This window comes from Brassica napus, chromosome A7, assembly GCF_020379485.1.
Source record: "Brassica napus cultivar Da-Ae chromosome A7, Da-Ae, whole genome shotgun sequence".
Lineage (NCBI taxonomy): Eukaryota > Viridiplantae > Streptophyta > Magnoliopsida > Brassicales > Brassicaceae > Brassica > Brassica napus.
The window spans coordinates 10938774-10954640 of NC_063440.1; the positions used below are offsets into that span (position 1 = coordinate 10938774).

General features: G+C 34.8%; 5 protein-coding genes across 15 annotated transcripts; 2 read left to right on the forward strand and 3 right to left on the reverse strand.

The window, feature by feature from the left end:
* Window positions 1-680: 680 nt before the first annotated feature.
* On the forward strand, window positions 681-2083 carry LOC106358051 (OVARIAN TUMOR DOMAIN-containing deubiquitinating enzyme 1). The gene is given in 7 exon segments (XM_048736661.1): window positions 681-960; window positions 1035-1087; window positions 1162-1211; window positions 1291-1343; window positions 1345-1392; window positions 1464-1724; window positions 1806-2083. Coding segments are annotated over 7 exon segments (678 nt in total). The 5' UTR covers window positions 681-786; the 3' UTR covers window positions 1845-2083.
* Window positions 2084-2097: 14 nt separating this feature from the next.
* Window positions 2098-5202, reverse strand: LOC106358048 (protein NEOXANTHIN-DEFICIENT 1). 10 transcript variants are annotated; one of them, XM_048736658.1, is made up of 12 exons: window positions 4894-5109; window positions 4261-4332; window positions 4087-4165; window positions 3927-4010; window positions 3762-3825; window positions 3608-3654; window positions 3429-3483; window positions 3300-3338; window positions 2875-3043; window positions 2712-2769; window positions 2573-2629; window positions 2098-2482 (listed from the first exon to the last, which is right to left on the reverse strand). In XM_048736658.1, the coding sequence occupies exons 3-12, from the start codon at window positions 4149-4151 to the stop codon at window positions 2284-2286; spliced, it is 837 nt and encodes a 278-aa protein (XP_048592615.1). In that variant the 5' UTR covers window positions 4152-4165; window positions 4261-4332; window positions 4894-5109; the 3' UTR covers window positions 2098-2283. The 10 variants fall into 10 exon arrangements, with proteins under 10 accessions (XP_048592615.1, XP_048592614.1, XP_048592613.1 ...); XM_048736657.1 differs by lacking the exon at window positions 4261-4332 and having other exon boundaries at window positions 4894-5202; XM_048736656.1 differs by lacking the exon at window positions 4261-4332 and having other exon boundaries at window positions 2712-2775; window positions 4894-5202.
* A 2907-nt stretch (window positions 5203-8109) lies between these two features.
* On the reverse strand, window positions 8110-11350 carry BNAA07G08660D. 2 transcript variants are annotated; one of them, XM_013797784.3, is made up of 3 exons: window positions 10124-11350; window positions 8966-9376; window positions 8110-8583 (listed from the first exon to the last, which is right to left on the reverse strand). In XM_013797784.3, exons 2-3 carry the CDS (start codon window positions 9173-9175, stop codon window positions 8287-8289), a joined length of 507 nt encoding a protein of 168 aa, XP_013653238.1. In that variant the 5' UTR covers window positions 9176-9376; window positions 10124-11350; the 3' UTR covers window positions 8110-8286. The 2 variants fall into 2 exon arrangements, with proteins under 2 accessions (XP_013653238.1, XP_048592617.1); XM_048736660.1 differs by having other exon boundaries at window positions 8966-11350.
* Window positions 11351-11630: 280 nt separating this feature from the next.
* On the forward strand, window positions 11631-13995 carry LOC106358044 (zinc finger protein CONSTANS-LIKE 15). Its single transcript, XM_048736648.1, has 5 exons — window positions 11631-12476; window positions 12835-12982; window positions 13060-13206; window positions 13375-13583; window positions 13668-13995. Exons 1-5 carry the CDS (start codon window positions 11863-11865, stop codon window positions 13768-13770), a joined length of 1221 nt encoding a protein of 406 aa, XP_048592605.1. The 5' UTR covers window positions 11631-11862; the 3' UTR covers window positions 13771-13995.
* Window positions 13996-14599: 604 nt separating this feature from the next.
* LOC106358047 (nuclear transport factor 2B) lies at window positions 14600-15409 on the reverse strand. Its single transcript, XM_013797786.3, has 2 exons — window positions 14990-15409; window positions 14600-14846 (listed from the first exon to the last, which is right to left on the reverse strand). Exons 1-2 carry the CDS (start codon window positions 15284-15286, stop codon window positions 14772-14774), a joined length of 372 nt encoding a protein of 123 aa, XP_013653240.2. The 5' UTR covers window positions 15287-15409; the 3' UTR covers window positions 14600-14771.
* Between the last annotated feature and the right edge of the window lie 458 nt (window positions 15410-15867).

Below are 15867 nucleotides of genomic sequence, written 5' to 3' on the forward strand. Positions count from 1 at the left end.
AAAAATTATGAAAAATAAATAACTTCAAAAAATAATATATTGATAATTAAAAGTTAATACATATATAAATATTTTAAAATATATATTTTTTGAAACATATTGAGTATATACTTTGGGAAAAAAGCGAAAGGCAAATCTCCAAAATAGCACATTTCTAAGTTTATATCACAAAAATAGCATTTTATCTTTTGAAAAATTTAAAAAAATTTTATTTTTCAAAATTTGAAATCTTATCCCCAAAATCTCAATTCCCAACTCTAAACCCTAAAACCTAAACTCTAAACCCTAAACCCTAAACTCTAAACTCTAAACCCTAAATCCTAAACCCCACCCCTTAACTCTAAACCCTAATGTCTACACTAATTTACTATAGTGGTATAAACATATCTATTTCTTTTGATAAAATATTAAGTGCTATTTTGTGACTTTTGACCTTGAATGTTAGTTTGGTAACAAAAACTTGATTTAGTGTTATTTTTGTCTTTTTCTCAAAAGCGAAACGTTTGTTTACCTTTTTCTACCCTTCCAATCAAATTGATTTTGGTTTCCTTTTCTCAGAATATTTTTCACTAAAAGTTTGCGTTTTTAGAGAACATTGCTGCAGGTGGGAAAATCAGAAGTTTGCGTCTTTGAATCGATCAGGTAAAATCCATTGTGTCATCTCCGTTTCTCTTCTTCTGCATTTGGAGTTATGCACTCGGAGTCTTTATCTTTGATGAACATTTTGCTTAGAATGAAACTATATTTATTGAGCTTAGTCACACTTTTTTTTTGTGTAGTGAGAGGATGCAGAATCATAATGATGCAGTGAAGGATGATGAAGCTGAAGAATGGGGGAACTGTTCTGTGGAATCACAAGAAGGTGGTGAAGTTGATCGTATCAAGGTCAATGTTGAGAAATGTAGAAAGACTCTTCAAAACTTAGGTTATACCGATTTTACTTTTGTGGACTTCTTTGCGGTAAAAAAAAAAAACCACCAAACCTTGTTTTGATCATTTAGAAACGTTCAATCTCATTAATCTTATTGATACAGTTGTTCCTCGAGCAACTAGATGACATTCTCCTAGGAAGTGAGGAGTCTATAAGGTAGAGAAAACTGTTATTTTATGAGATGGTTAGACGTCTCTTCTCATATTATATCATCCTTTTTTCCATTACATCTACGAAGAGCTGGTTAACTGAAGTAGAGATCAGTCTGTCTCTAACTACAGTAAGCCTCTCTAAAACATCTTTGATGACGTATAGATCCAACCAAACGTAGTTTTGACTGATTCTGGTTTGTGTCGCAGTTGTAATGTTCTTCAGGTTTGTTACTGCTGGTGAAATACGAACTCGTGCAGAGTTTTTTCGAACCTTTTATAACAGGACTATCAAACTCAACCGTTGATCAGGTTTGTGCACACTTATAAAAGATTCTATAGAAAGCTTTGAATCCTCCATGATAGTTTTTTTTTAATCGTAGTTCTGCAAGACATCGGTTGAACCGATGGGAGAAGAGAGTGACCATATCCACATAACCGCTTTGTCAGACGCGCTTGGTGTTGCAATTCGGGTAGTGTATCTTGACCGTAGCTCGTGTGATAGTGGAGGTGTCACTGTGAACCATCATGACTTTGTTCCTGTGGGCACTAGTGAGAAACAAGAAGAAGCTTCTGCTCCTTTTATAACCTTGTTGTATCGTCCAGGCCATTACGATATCCTCTACCCCAAGCCATCTTCTAAGGTATAAACACTTGATCACCATACAGCCTTCTCTTCCTTTAGATTTTTACCTGGTTTTAAGTTGATGGTTGTGTTGTTACAGGTATTGGACAATGTGGAGAAATGTCGTTTGACATCATAAACTGGTTAGAAGATGTTTACAAAATTGTGGTAATATGGATGAAACACCATGGAACAACCAACAATTGCATCATCTCTTTACTCCTTGATTATGATCAAAAAACCTTTTTGCAACATCAGAGAATGGACTTTTTTGTTTTGCTGTTGATACCCATCAAAGTCTTCTTTCATAGTATATCAAACTGAACCAAATGGTTTGTCAAATAATTAAAAACAGAGGTCTAAGTTGTTTTGATGACTTGATTTGATGTCTCTAAATTGAATTTGAGTATATTCTTGATAGAGAGACAAAGCTTTTGGACAATTATTGGTCTTGTTACTATAAAAGAAATCAAAACTCCCCCAAAATATTGTATCAGAGTGGAAAGATTTGTATTTTTTTTGTAAAGATGTGAAACCTTGAAGGAAGTGTATGTTCTTGAAATTTGAGTGGTTGTGCTTTACACTGAAGGGTGAACTACGACGGGAGCTTCTACTTGCATTGTTAAGTCTTTAAACTGAAGAGCTATGATTGGTTTTGATAGCATCACAGCTACACTTAACCGCCTTTCATTTTCAAGCGACTCTTGTGATGTGTGATTCTTATCTGCCTCATCTTCCAAAGGCTTTGATACTACCGCAGGACTCACAGGCCTCACCCTGCAAAAGATTTCAATATATCTTCCTTCTAATAAACGTTGTCTGCTAAGTTATTAAGAGATTGACCTTAAGTAGAAGCAGAAGTATAACCTGCAGTGGATGTGGCAAGAGTATTTGAGCAGGTTTGGGTTGAACTTTGTATTGCCACTGCCATATTATTTGACATTCTTGATGAGCTTACTAGCCAAGAAGTCTCCCATGGAAACAATCAAATGAACCGAACTTTTACCTAAAACTCGGAAGCGACATTTTGATTGCTGGTCCCATCCATTTTCCTAGTTTGGTCTCTAATTCTGAGGTAGCCAATTAGACCATTACTTAGATATCAAAACATGAAATGAGTTTTCTCATTACACAGATGCAAAAGTTAGGCCAACAAGCAAATAACTCACCGTCCGATCTAATTTGGATGTTGCAGATATTTGCAGAAGCAGCACTATCAACTTCACTAACTTTAACCTCCATCAAATCCTCAGGGTGAGACAGAGTAGTTCCCAACCCAAATGTGTCTAAGAAACCAAAAGCTCTTTCCCTTTTTCTCTTTGGAACTGCAGTGATTTTCTGTTCCCAACCAAAAAAAAAATACTTTTACTCAAAGCAGAAGATCTTGTTTTACACATGTTTCATCCCATTCTCCAAGAGTTCAGGAAGAATTATTTTGGTAGTTAATGATTGCAGTGTCTCTACTTTGTGTAGACAAGATTTTATCTTGTTTTCATCATTTGGTTTGGTAGTTTAAAAAAGAAAACTTATTGAGAGCCTAATCAGTAATTATTACAAGGTAAATCACTTTTAAGACCAAAGTATAGGCACTAACTTTAGAAAATCTTGCAAATTGGCTTGGGAGGCCTACTTCCTGCAACACCACCATGTTATTTTTATAATAAAATGTATTATTATCCTCCAAAACATTCCATTGATGTAGAGCAAAGTAAGACCCACCTACCTTGCGTCCGTGATGACAAGCCTCGTTGCTGTTCACAAGCACCCTCGCCGCCCATCTAAAAAGGGATATAAGAGAAGGAACGATCACTTAATAAACAGAATATTCCCAATCACTTGAGTCAAATTTTGCTTTACAAAGAATGGTTTTTAAAAGTGGAGGAAGGAGAAGAATGAACATACGCGCATGATGTAGGAGGGTTCCATACAATCCCTGCAATCATGACAAGCTGTGAAACAAAAGCAAAAAGCAATAGAGAGAGTCGATTAAAGAATGTTGTGGGATGATAAAGCTTGAGTAAGTAGAAAGTAAAGGAAAGGAAAGGCAAGACGAGACCTCATCGAAGACACCAGCGGGACTATCATCGTAGCTAGCCAGGAAAAACCCTCCAAGAGTGTACCTGAACCAAAAAAAAGAATCACACAAGAAAGATATTTGTTTAATCATTTTTGAAAAAGATCATTTAAGCTAGAAAGGAACCCTGTAGAAGCTTGTTTATACCCAAAAGCTTCAACAAGTCGAAACTCCTTGGGGATGAATGCTCGAGCAGTGGAAGCCTTCACAAGATGAATCTGGTACAACGCACTGAAAGCAAAGCAAAAAAGAAGCTAAGTTAAAAGCAAAGAAGAGACATTGCCCACAATAATAAGAGGTTACTTGCCTTCCTTTGAATATCCATGGAGGTTTAGCATAACCAGAAGAAACATTCCTTTCTTCAACCTCCATGAAAGTGATGCAATCTACGCCACAAAAGAGAAAGAAAAAAAACATACCTTAGGAGACAAGTTATGACAAAACCTGAGTGTAAATGGAACTTGCACATATCAAAACTTACTAGAGTTCTTAACTAATTAGCAAAGATCCAAAAGTGACATCGAATCATCAACAATCTCCACACCCAATAAAGCTACAGCAAATACGGTACATATAAAACATGGCAGATAAAACCCAATCAAACCCAAATTGCCAACTTTTTTTTACATGTAAGATCTAATTTGGTAATATTTTCATTTGTAAGAAAAATATAGAAAATGAAAATCCCAGAAAAGGAAACAAGCACTATACTCATTAAAAATGTAAAGATGAGGACACAAATTCAAAATGTCTTCTCTTTAGATTTTTTTCTTTTTAAAGTACACAAAGGGTTGAGGCAAGTGGGTTTATTTAACCGTTTATTTACTTTAAAAAGTGGATTTTTCCAAAGATATTTTCTTATACAATTAGCAAGAAAAAATAGCAAAACCATTGGCGGAATCTCTTATGAAACAGAGTGTAACCCAGAAACTGTTGCATTCATTTGTAAACAGAAACATCAAAACTAAATCCAGCGATTGCCTACAAAATCTATAACCATGTAAGATGAGTAACACAAGAAGGTTCCCAGAAACTGCTACCATTACAAATGGTAATCCAAACAAAATTATACAAAACAAACTAAAAAATGTTAATTAATGAAACAAATCCAAACCTCGTTCCAAAGCCTTCAGCAGAATGAAATCTTGATGAAGATTCAGATCGAGCGAAGGTTTCGGTGTGCAGTTGAGCCGATTTATTTAAGAAAAAATAAAAACTTTTATGGAAATAAAAATGTGGATTTTCCCTTATCCGAATTAAAATAATAACAATAAAAAAGAGGAACCGACAGAGATTTATGTGAGTGAAGGTTCTCGTTGGTAATAAGGAGAAGCGAGTGAGAAGTGGATAGGCTTTGGTTCTTCTTGGACCAATCAGTGAGACTTTTGTCTCTCTTTTTTAAGCTTTTATCTTATTTCGCGCCAATCCGAAGTTAACATCAGCTCCCACCTTCTTTTATTTGCTATCGTTTTAATGATTGCTCTCATCTGTCTATAAATTAAACTTGACATAGTTAGTTTTTTTTTTATCGACTATAATTTTCATCAACCAAATTTGTGAATACAAAATTTTTTAATCTCACGGAGATTTAAAATCCACAAACAACACCGAAATATAGTATACCGAATACTTAGAAGAATTATACGCTATCCAATCGAAACGGCGTTTTATTTTTCACCACAACGAAAACATATTTATTTTACGACTTGAAATAAACAATCTCTTTTTTCAAAAAAAAAAAATAAACAATCTCTTGCACCACTTAATTCTACCACACGAGACAGAGAAATACAAACCCAAACACAATAAAATCTACACAAGATGACTTCATAAGACCATAGCATTGTCTTAAGATATGTATATTAATATAGAAAACTCTTTTATATCCTCCTTATTATATTTGAAAATCAAATTAAAAAGTAATATATAAATTTGAAACATATATTGTAAGTTAAATATTAATTATTTTTATCAATTATAAATTTGGTTCTTACAGTTACAAGTACATTTTAATCTTTTATATAATTACTCCCCATCTAAAGTGTACGCATCAACAAAGAAAAAAAATAAACATTAAATTGTATTCACAATTTTTTTAATATATAATAATATAGTCATTAATTTTTATTTAATATTAACTGAAATAATATATTAATACGGAATAACAGTTAAATTAATATATAAAATCTAAATATTATTACATAGAAAATATTAAAATATGTTTATATAAAATAATATATAGAGTTATATTTTTAGTCAAAAATGTTCTTCTAGGATTAGTTATATACTATATATTAGAATGTGGATTAATTCTAAAATATAATAATTATATTTAGATATAATCTAATGATTATTACTTTATTTTACTAATATATACATTTTAGATGAAGAGAAAACTCCATATAACTATATATAAAATTATAGCTAGTTGGCTTATAAATATAGCACCAAAATATTTTGAACATTAATATATTACCAAACTTTACTCCAAATCCAAGTCAAAATAGAGCAATTATATAGTAAAAACCAATTTATTTGCTACCAAATCTAGTAGAGTAGAATATTTCCTTACAATACATCAATTTTGACTTTATAATGGAAGCATCACAGTATTTTATATTTTAAATTAAATGGATATCTTTAATAAATTCAAAACAGTTTTTTCATCAAAAATTTAAGAAATAATAAATTTATATTCCTTATATTTTCTGATAAGAATTTACTTTATAAATAAATATAAACTCGGTGATAAACGTCTTCATCATCTACATCTATATGTATGCTAAATCATTATAATGTAAACATGAGTATAAAAATAAAATATATAAATATAAAATAAACAAAAGAAATAATTGTATTAAATAACAAAAATACAATCAATATTATTCTATATATACTAATGTATAATAAAATTATTGTAAGGATTATATTTTATAAGTTAACCAGTAATATTTATTTCAAAAAAAATCTATTCAATTATTCTAATAACATGGTTAGCGTTATTTTCATATATAATAATACATTTAAGATTCTAACAAACATGTATATTTATATCCTTTCTCAAAAAGAAAACATGAATCTTACACTATTAAAAGGAGAATATGAAGCCCTCTTAAGCTGTCCACGTTAGCGAAAAAATTCGCAACCAATCATTTGTCCATGTCATCATGGATGTTAAGTTGTTGGACCACGAATATGTGCTGTGTAATAGGCCATTTAGCTTTAATGACCCATTTGTTTTGCCATCTTCTTGCTCCAACCTAATTTTGTTACGACGTCTACAGAAGACATTCCAGAACTCACTGTCTTTCTATCTCTTCCGTATAACGCCTGCGACGGCTATAGTGACGAATTAAAGCTACTTAATTACTCATCTAGACAAATCGGCGTCTAACTTTCAACATCCCTCCTCTTACTCAATCATAACGATTCTTCCTCAAGCCAAAAATCTATTTCTCGGATCCTCAAATCCATTCCTAGCTTTATGGCAAATCAAACGGCAGTCACCACCACCCAAATTCATTCTCCACTTTTCTTCAGTAAGGTTTCATCAGGACCTGGAGATTCCCAGTTGCTTTTTAAGCTAATCTATTTATGGAAAGCTCGCAATAATTCCAAAGGAGACATCATTCTCGGCCTTGAGATGTTGATGATTGATGAAGAGGTATGTGTCCATATTTCAATATTATGCTTCTGATTTCATACATATCTCTGATTTTTTTCTAACAGAGAGAGAATATGTTAACAAGATTCTATCCTGAAACTCAACACTTAAGAATTTTTAACGTTAAGAGATAATTTTTAAGATTAGTTAAATAAGTGACCATCTATGAATATGTTAATGTTTCTCAATATCCTTTTATGTAGTAACTAAATACAGAATTGTTCATATTGAAATCTACTACATATTTCACATTGTTATAACAAATAATTATTTACAAAATAATAAATACCAGAAAGTTTAATATTGAAAATAAATTATGGCTTCAAAACTTAAAGAATTGCTGAGTCATTTTATTGGTTATCAAAATTTACAGATTTAAGTATTCAAAATTATTACACATTTCTAAAATTATATATTTATATGAAATAAAAGTTATTTACCTATACTTCAGAAAATAATTCAAAATCAATCAGATGATATATAAGAAAATATATTATATACATAAGATGATAGAATTTTTTTATTTTATTAAATGTAGAGTATTTTAAATTTTAAGAAAGATTTAAACATGGTTACGAAAAGATTAATAAAGACATTTAATATGTTAACATAAATTAATGATATTTCAAACAAAAAAATATATCGAAACAAAAAAATGATATAATATTAAAAAAAAAACTTATTTTTTTTTAAAAAAATCTAAGGTTTTAATGTTTATAGACAAATAAACCGCGGTAAAATCTCTAGTAAGAAATAAAAGGCAACCAACAAATCTTTGTGAAGATAAAAGTGAAAAAAAAAACAAAAAAAAAGGAGGTCGAAGGAGAAGCTGAATGTGGTCGATCAAAAGTGGAGAAGCTGAGCTTCACACTTGGGGCAGTCCGTTAAGAGTTTAGGGACCATGAAATACATGAAACAAGCTTTGCAACCAGCTACCACAAGAACTTCTTCTTTGTAAATTTCTCTCGATGACTCTGATGAAGACTCTTCGCTCTCGTAATACGAGCTACCTTCTTCTGAAAAGACAGTTACATCGGAGTCTCCACTGAATTGATCTGCATAGCTGCTACTGACAAATTTCCTCGGATCTTCCTTCACTCTCATTCCACTGTTCCGGTTTACGTAGTAAACCTCTCCTGTCTAAACATAAAACCGGCCTCCAGATTTTAATCCAAAATAATAAGAACAACTTTAAAACCCCTAAATTTCAGCTAGGGTTCTTTTGGTTACTAGAATTAAGATTTAAACCAAACCTTGTCATCACTTTTAGACAATAGTCACAACTAACAAGAGTTGAAGCAATAAATGCTACGCAAATAAACAAAAAATGACAAAAATGACAAAAAAAAATATTTTAAGGAAAAAAAAGAAGCTATTTATCCTTTTATTCCGACACTAAATACAAAAATGACATAAACTTGAAGTTCTTGTAGAGACTAGCTAGAGAGTACTTAAACCTAGAAAGAAAGAAAGAAAGAAAAAAGGCAGAAGAAGAAAATGAATCTGGTTTTGTGTTTGTTACCTTAAGATCAAGACACTGTTCCAAATGGTAAGGAACAGGGATGTGTGAATTGAGCTCCAACGTTCTATCTATGATCGGTATATGATCTCCTTCGCTCTCGTCCGTCACACCAAACCCATCTTCGAAACTCATTATCTGGTTACTCAATGAACAGTTCTGCATCGATCTCTCCAGATATTTCGATACCGTATCCATATCCAGGGCCGCCATTTTATATAACACACTACTTTGTTTCTTTTGATCAAACACACCGAAATGTTTCCACACCAGAGGACAAGGAAGAGAGAGTTTGAAAGGATTTAAGGTAGAAAACGGAAACGAAGAAACATGATTGTTGGGTAAAGAGAAAGCTGGAGGCCGTAGCTGTCAGGCGCACAATGACCACTGAGGCTCGCATTTTGTGCACGTCCCCTGTAAAAGGAAGGTATGACACACTTCATGCGCGTGGCATTAGATAATCATCATGGTTCCGGTTAGTGGCCAGTTTAACTAATAAATCATTTTAAAATGTTCCTTTGGTAGGAACTCAAATCTATAGAATATACTATAACAAAAGAACCATTTCATTTGTCATAGTATAATATTCTATGACCACTTCATGCGCGTGGCATTAGATAATCATTATGGTTTCAGTTAGTGACCAAGTTAATTTTAAATGTTCCTTTGATAAGAAGTAAAATCTATAGAAAATACTGTGACAAACGAACCATTTCATTTTGAAACTATCAATGGTACTAAATTAGTTCCAGAGTTTAACTCTGTTCTTGTGTATTAATGAGGTAGGAGGTGAATCTGATCATGCATATTGCATCATTTAGTTTGACTACCCTATCTCGGTTGCTCCTGGAGTATCTCTCAATGTTCATGGTGATTTAGGGTTCCTTCACTCAAAAGAAATTTTTTTGCCGGATAACACTCCGGTTTTTGTTATAAACGAACCCGAATAAACGAGCGATAAGTCGAAAACAAGTTCTGGAAAAACTAAAATAATACAACAACCATCTATTGCCGCCAGTCTACTCGTCGAGCTTGCATTATGGGCCTAAGCCCATTTATTAAATCCTTCTTTACATTAGTTCTTTTCTAAGAGCATGATTATCGGGATTGCTTAGGTAGGGTGCTTAAATTATTTTTGATTTTAAAAAAAAAGAAAATTACCTTTTAAATGAAGAATCGTTGCTTAATTAGGAAGAGGAAGAACCAGCGCTTATGAGACACGCGTCAGACACAGGAGTCTCCTCCTCTCTCTCATCTCTATCTCTCTCCCGTGAAATTAGATGGCTTTAATTCCAAAACGTGTGATTGATCTCAAACGGGAGATTCGATCTGGTACACTCCATGTTTAGAACAACAAGGAGTTTTGGAATCACTCCCAACATCTTCACTTGTAATCTCCTCGTGAAAGCTTTGTGTAAGAAGAACGATGTGGAGAGTGCCTACAAGGTGCTCGACGTAATTCCCGAGATGGGTCTGGTGCCGAATCTGGTGACGTACACGACTATTCTTCTTTAAGGTTGTAGCTTTGTTGGTTCTTGTTTTTTTTTAAGGTTGTAGTTTGTACTTATCTTCTTGGTTTTAAAAGGTTGTAGCTTTGTTGGTTCTTGTTTTCTCACTCTGCAGCCCTAAATTTTGTTGTGTTATCAGAGGCTCTGCGCATTTATCCATCTGTTGTAGCAGTCGGGGTGGCTGTAGATAATGACATAATGTCATATGTTCTTGTTATGGTTCTGCGCATATGCTTGATTGCTTGTGTCTTATGCTTATTTTTTTTTAATCAATTATGCTTGTGTCTATGTCTCTTCTGTATCTTCTTCTTATGTTTATATAATCTTTACTCTCCACTTGTAACAACACAAAACTCATCTTCACTCTCCACTTTTTAAGAACTTCAAAATAAAAACCTTGTATTGGAGGCAAAAAATTAGAAGGCTCTTAAATAAAGTGCTTAACACATGTTTATTAGTAAAAAAATGATTAAGATATCCATTAGGGTTGCTAGGGATAATGGTGCTCTAAGCCTCCTAATGTAGCAACCATTGTTTTCTTTGTTTTCTCGTTTAGTTTTAGTGGATTTGATATCTTGGAATATCAAGATATTTATACCCGACAAACACATAAATACATAATGAATCTTTTAAAAATATGATTAATATCATTGTACTTTTATTTATCGACGTCACTTTCTTTTCACATTTATTGTCTTAAAATATCTTGCCGAGTTATACGACATGTGCTTCTAGCATATACTAGTACTAGATAAAAAAATTTGCCAAGAACCGACCCTACACAGAAGTTGATATTATATCCTCCTGTAATTTTTTTTCGTCTACCAACCCTGCGGTGTTTGGGAATATAATGCACATAATATATGCTATAGGTTTCATTATTTTGAAGATACAAATGTTTGGTAAGACCGTAAGAGATCAAATATGATTCAAACCGTTACTACTATATTGGTACTGGTGAGTGGTGACTTAATAAAGAACCCAAACTCCATAAGTAATTGCTATTTAAGGAATTACCTAATTCCAAAAAGTCACGTGCTTTCCTCTAACATTCCCGTTGTAAATTAAAAAAAGATTAGAAAGGTGAAAAAGTAGATTAGATATTTCTCTCATTCTCTGTCACCTACGTAAGCGTCGCCGTCTAAACAATGAAGACTCACTCTACACACCGTTAGATCTGAGCATCTCTCGATCTACAATAGATGGCGAGACACAGGAGCATATCCCAAACCAAACGCACAGTGTTAGAGGACAATGAAAGCTTTTTCTTTCTTCTTTACTTTACAAAGATTTGCAGATAACACATTTTGACAAAACCTCTTCGGTGTCATGTTCTTCCATTGATCAAAACATTCTCACCAGACATAATCTGAGAGAAAGAGAGGAGGATTCATGAGTAGTTCCGAGAGACATCCGTGCGAATTCTGCGGCGAGCGAGCGGCGGTTCTGTTCTGCAGAGCCGACACGGCGAAGCTCTGCTTGCCCTGCGACCAGCACGTGCACACGGCGAATCTCCTCTCCAAAAAGCACGTGCGATCTCAGATCTGCGATAATTGCGGCAACGAGCCTGTCTCCGTCCGGTGCTTCACCGACAACCTCGTCCTGTGTCAGGACTGCGATTGGGATGTCCACGGGAGCTGTTCCGTCTCCGACGCTCATGTCCGCTCCGCCCTGGAAGGGTTCTCCGGCTGTCCATCGGCGTTGGAGCTCGCCGCGTTACTGGGAGTCGATCTGGGAGGGAGGAAAGAAGAGAACGAAGGGCCGACGATGGAGAGTTTCGGGATGCAGCTGGATTCGTGGGTTACTGGATCTAACGTTTTGCAGGAGCTGGTTGTGCCGGTGCCCAAGGAGACGACGTCGTTTAGGAAGCGTGGGTCTAGCTGTTGTGGGAGGTTTAAGCAGGTGTTGTGCAAACAGCTTGAGGAGTTGTTCAATAATGGTGACAATGATGGTGACGGAGAAGGAGAAGGAGGAGGAGAAGCAAGGGAAGGGCTTATGGTTCCGGAGATGCCGGCAGGGCCGGTCCTGACATTTCCGCGGCCCAATACAAAAATTATAAATAAATTAAATATTTTAAAAATGCTATTAAAAATGTTAAATAGCAAAAAACTAGTTCTAGAAAAAAAAATTATGCTATAATGTTGATAAGGTTCTTAAAAAAAACAACCAGAAAATTGCATATGATAATGTTTATTTATACATATTATATTTATTTAATTAGTTTATTATACAATAATATATTAGTTTGATATATGTTTGCATATAATAGTATTTATTTTATTTGGGAGAAAAACAAAAGAGTTAACCCCACAAAAATAGGCCCCATGCAAATGTTTCTTGGGTATGTGCTGAGGACCGGCACTGGATGCCGGAGAGAATGGGACGGGCGAGAGATGCAGAGGAAATCAATAGCGGTGGAGAAGTTATCCAGCAGCCTCCTACGACGTCGTTTACTTCTTTGCTGTTGAATGCTGATAATCCTAGTGCTAGTTGTGCTGGCAGGACTACTCAGGTTTGTGCAATCTATCTATCTCTCTCTCTTTGGGTCACTCTTGTGGAGTTTTGTGGTCTTAACTTGTGAACATGCAGATATGGGATTTTAACTTGGGACAGTCGAGAGACACTAAAGATGCATATGTAACAAAAGATGATAAATCATTCACAATCAACAGCTTTGTTGACCTCATGAATGATACTTGCTCCACTAAACCCAAAGGTGTTAAACAGATTTGCCAGGTAACTGTGGGTTAAGAAACTGTTTTCTTCTTGTGAATAGAGACAGACTCAGAACTTGTTGGTTTGCTTTTCTTTGTTTTACCTCCAACATTTTGGCTTGTTAGATATCTTTGTTACATGCAAATCAAGTGGTTGTGGATTGTAATGCTCATTAGGATTCTTTCGCAGGATGATTACTATCGACCAACTTCAAGCCAGGTGCCAGCAACATCTGAGAGCAGCAATCTTCCACTTACATTTAGCTCCGAGAAAGGCTCAAACTCCGCCGCTAGCTGTAAGACCACGAGAGTAGTGGGAGCCAAGGCTGATCTGGAGCAACTGGCTCAGAACAGAGACAATGCAATGCAGCGTTACAAGGAAAAGAGGAAAACTCGGAGGTAAATACCGCTTTAGACATTTTTTTCCTTATTATACCACATCTCCCACTTGAGAATCTTATACCGTATCTTGGTTGTGAGCAGATATGATAAGACGATAAGGTATGAATCGAGGAAGGCAACAGCTGATACAAGGTTACGTGTCAAAGGACGATTTGTGAAAGCTAGTGAAGCTCCTTATCCTTAAAAAACTCTCTTTACATAGGTTTCCTGTTAGATTATAAAGTTAGGAACTTTTTTGTCTACTTCCCATCTCGGACATGTATATATAGATCGGTCTTGTTTCATTTGGCCACGCTTGTCGTTTTGTGTGTCGTATCTGGCCCCTTTTTATTGTACCATGGAAACTTCTCTAGTTGAAAAAGGATCAATGTCTTAATCTTGTAGAAGCAAATTATCTGTTTACTGTTTATTGGTCCAATCCTAACGATTTGAATTCTCATGAGCCTTGTGGTTGTCTTGTGTTGTCAAGAACAACGGCATACTTGAGCTTCTACGCAAGATCTGAGAAAAGTATGGATAAATCATAATCAATCTTCCAGAAGATGAGAGATGGGCTACCTCTTCCGTTTAACCACATGATCTCTCTGTACACTACAGCTAGACGAGCGAGATATGGTCTACCAGGTTCGCAAGAGGAGATATGATCAGCAACACCACACTTGTTTCTACTGTCATGTCAAATCCTGACAGAGAATGTAGTAAGCGGCCTATCTCTGTTCTCGCCGTAAGAGCTCTTGTGCCACTGCTTTACACAGGTCCGGAGAATAGTTGTCATCATTGATTGGTTTAAAAGATGTAACATTTGCTACACCAAATGCAAAGGCCAATGCTCTTCTATCATCAAGTCAAAGCCCTTTTGACGTTTAGAATCGGTTTGAGTTAACTGTGATAAAGCGTTTTCTTTTTAGTAGGTAGCTGCCTGGTTCTGTATTAGACGGTATTTAGCAATAGGCAATTTAGGATACTTTGGAGTGAATCTACTTTGTTTCAAATTGTCTGATCAAGCCAATAGATTGTAAACGGAAAATGACCAAACCAAACCAAACGAAACACAATAGACAAAGAGTATTTTTCCTCTGTTCTCAAGACAAATCATATATGAATGAAGAAAAGAAAAAAAAGACAAAGAGGGATATGATAAAAGGATTGCTCAAATAGTAATGCAACAACAATCTGATAGTGTGATTAAGAGTAGTTGAGCCTGAAGATATCGTTGAACACGTAAAAGCTTCCTTGTGGTGTGGGCATCAAGTGAAACATCTGGAATCACGCAAAAGTCAACATCAGACCAAGATCAAAAAAAGTAACAATAGCCCCTATACGAATCAAGTAAACGCAAGCACTAGCGATCTAATTCTTTAAAAAATCAAGAAAGGAAGCAATAGAGAGGAAGAAGGATAGACCTGGCTGAACTTGAGGGCGTGCTCCTCGCCGGCGAGCTGGAGGTTGCCGGAGACGAAAACGAGCATACCGGAGGCGGGACCAGAAGGCTGGCAATCGACAGTGGAGATATTGTGCTTGCACTGCTGGAAGGGGAGAGAGGTGAGCTTGGCGACGATGCTCTGGACTCCTTGGATCTTCTGACCCTCGAAGGTGAGCATGGAAGCCTCCTGGTAGAGACCGGCTAGACCGGCGCGGTTGGTGTCGAAGGTTGAGTAGTAGTGTTCCACGAAGGCCTTCGCCACTGCATCGGGATCCATCTGCGCCGCTAGAGAGAGAGAGAGAGAGAGAGAGAGGTGGACGACGATGCGGCGAGTAATTAGAAAGGGGTTTTATATTCAGATGGAGAGATGCTCTCTCTGACCTGTTAAAACTTTGCGTCGCAATAACGCTACTATTATTTATTTATTTATTTATTTATTTTTCTTTTTAATTTTCTTCTCAAATTACGAAAATCATATTATTATTAACTTATATATTGTAAGATAATTCTCTCGCATTTTTTCATTTTTGTCACAAAATAACACTCAAAAGATAAAATGATCAAAATAGACTTTTTTATTTTAAAATTTTTTATTTTTATTTTTTATTTTTTTAAATTTGAATCTCTATCCCAAAACCTCACCTCTTAACTTTAAACTCTAATTATGGATTAGTCAACCTTTAAGTATAAATACATATTTACTTTTTAATAAAACTTATTTTGATCATTTTCTTTTTTGAAATCTATTTTATGAAAATAAACTAGAAAAGGCTATCCATGAGAATCTCTCTATATTTTATCATAATATTAGCATAAACTAATATATTTTATTTTATAGATTTCCAATTTTTTTCAAAC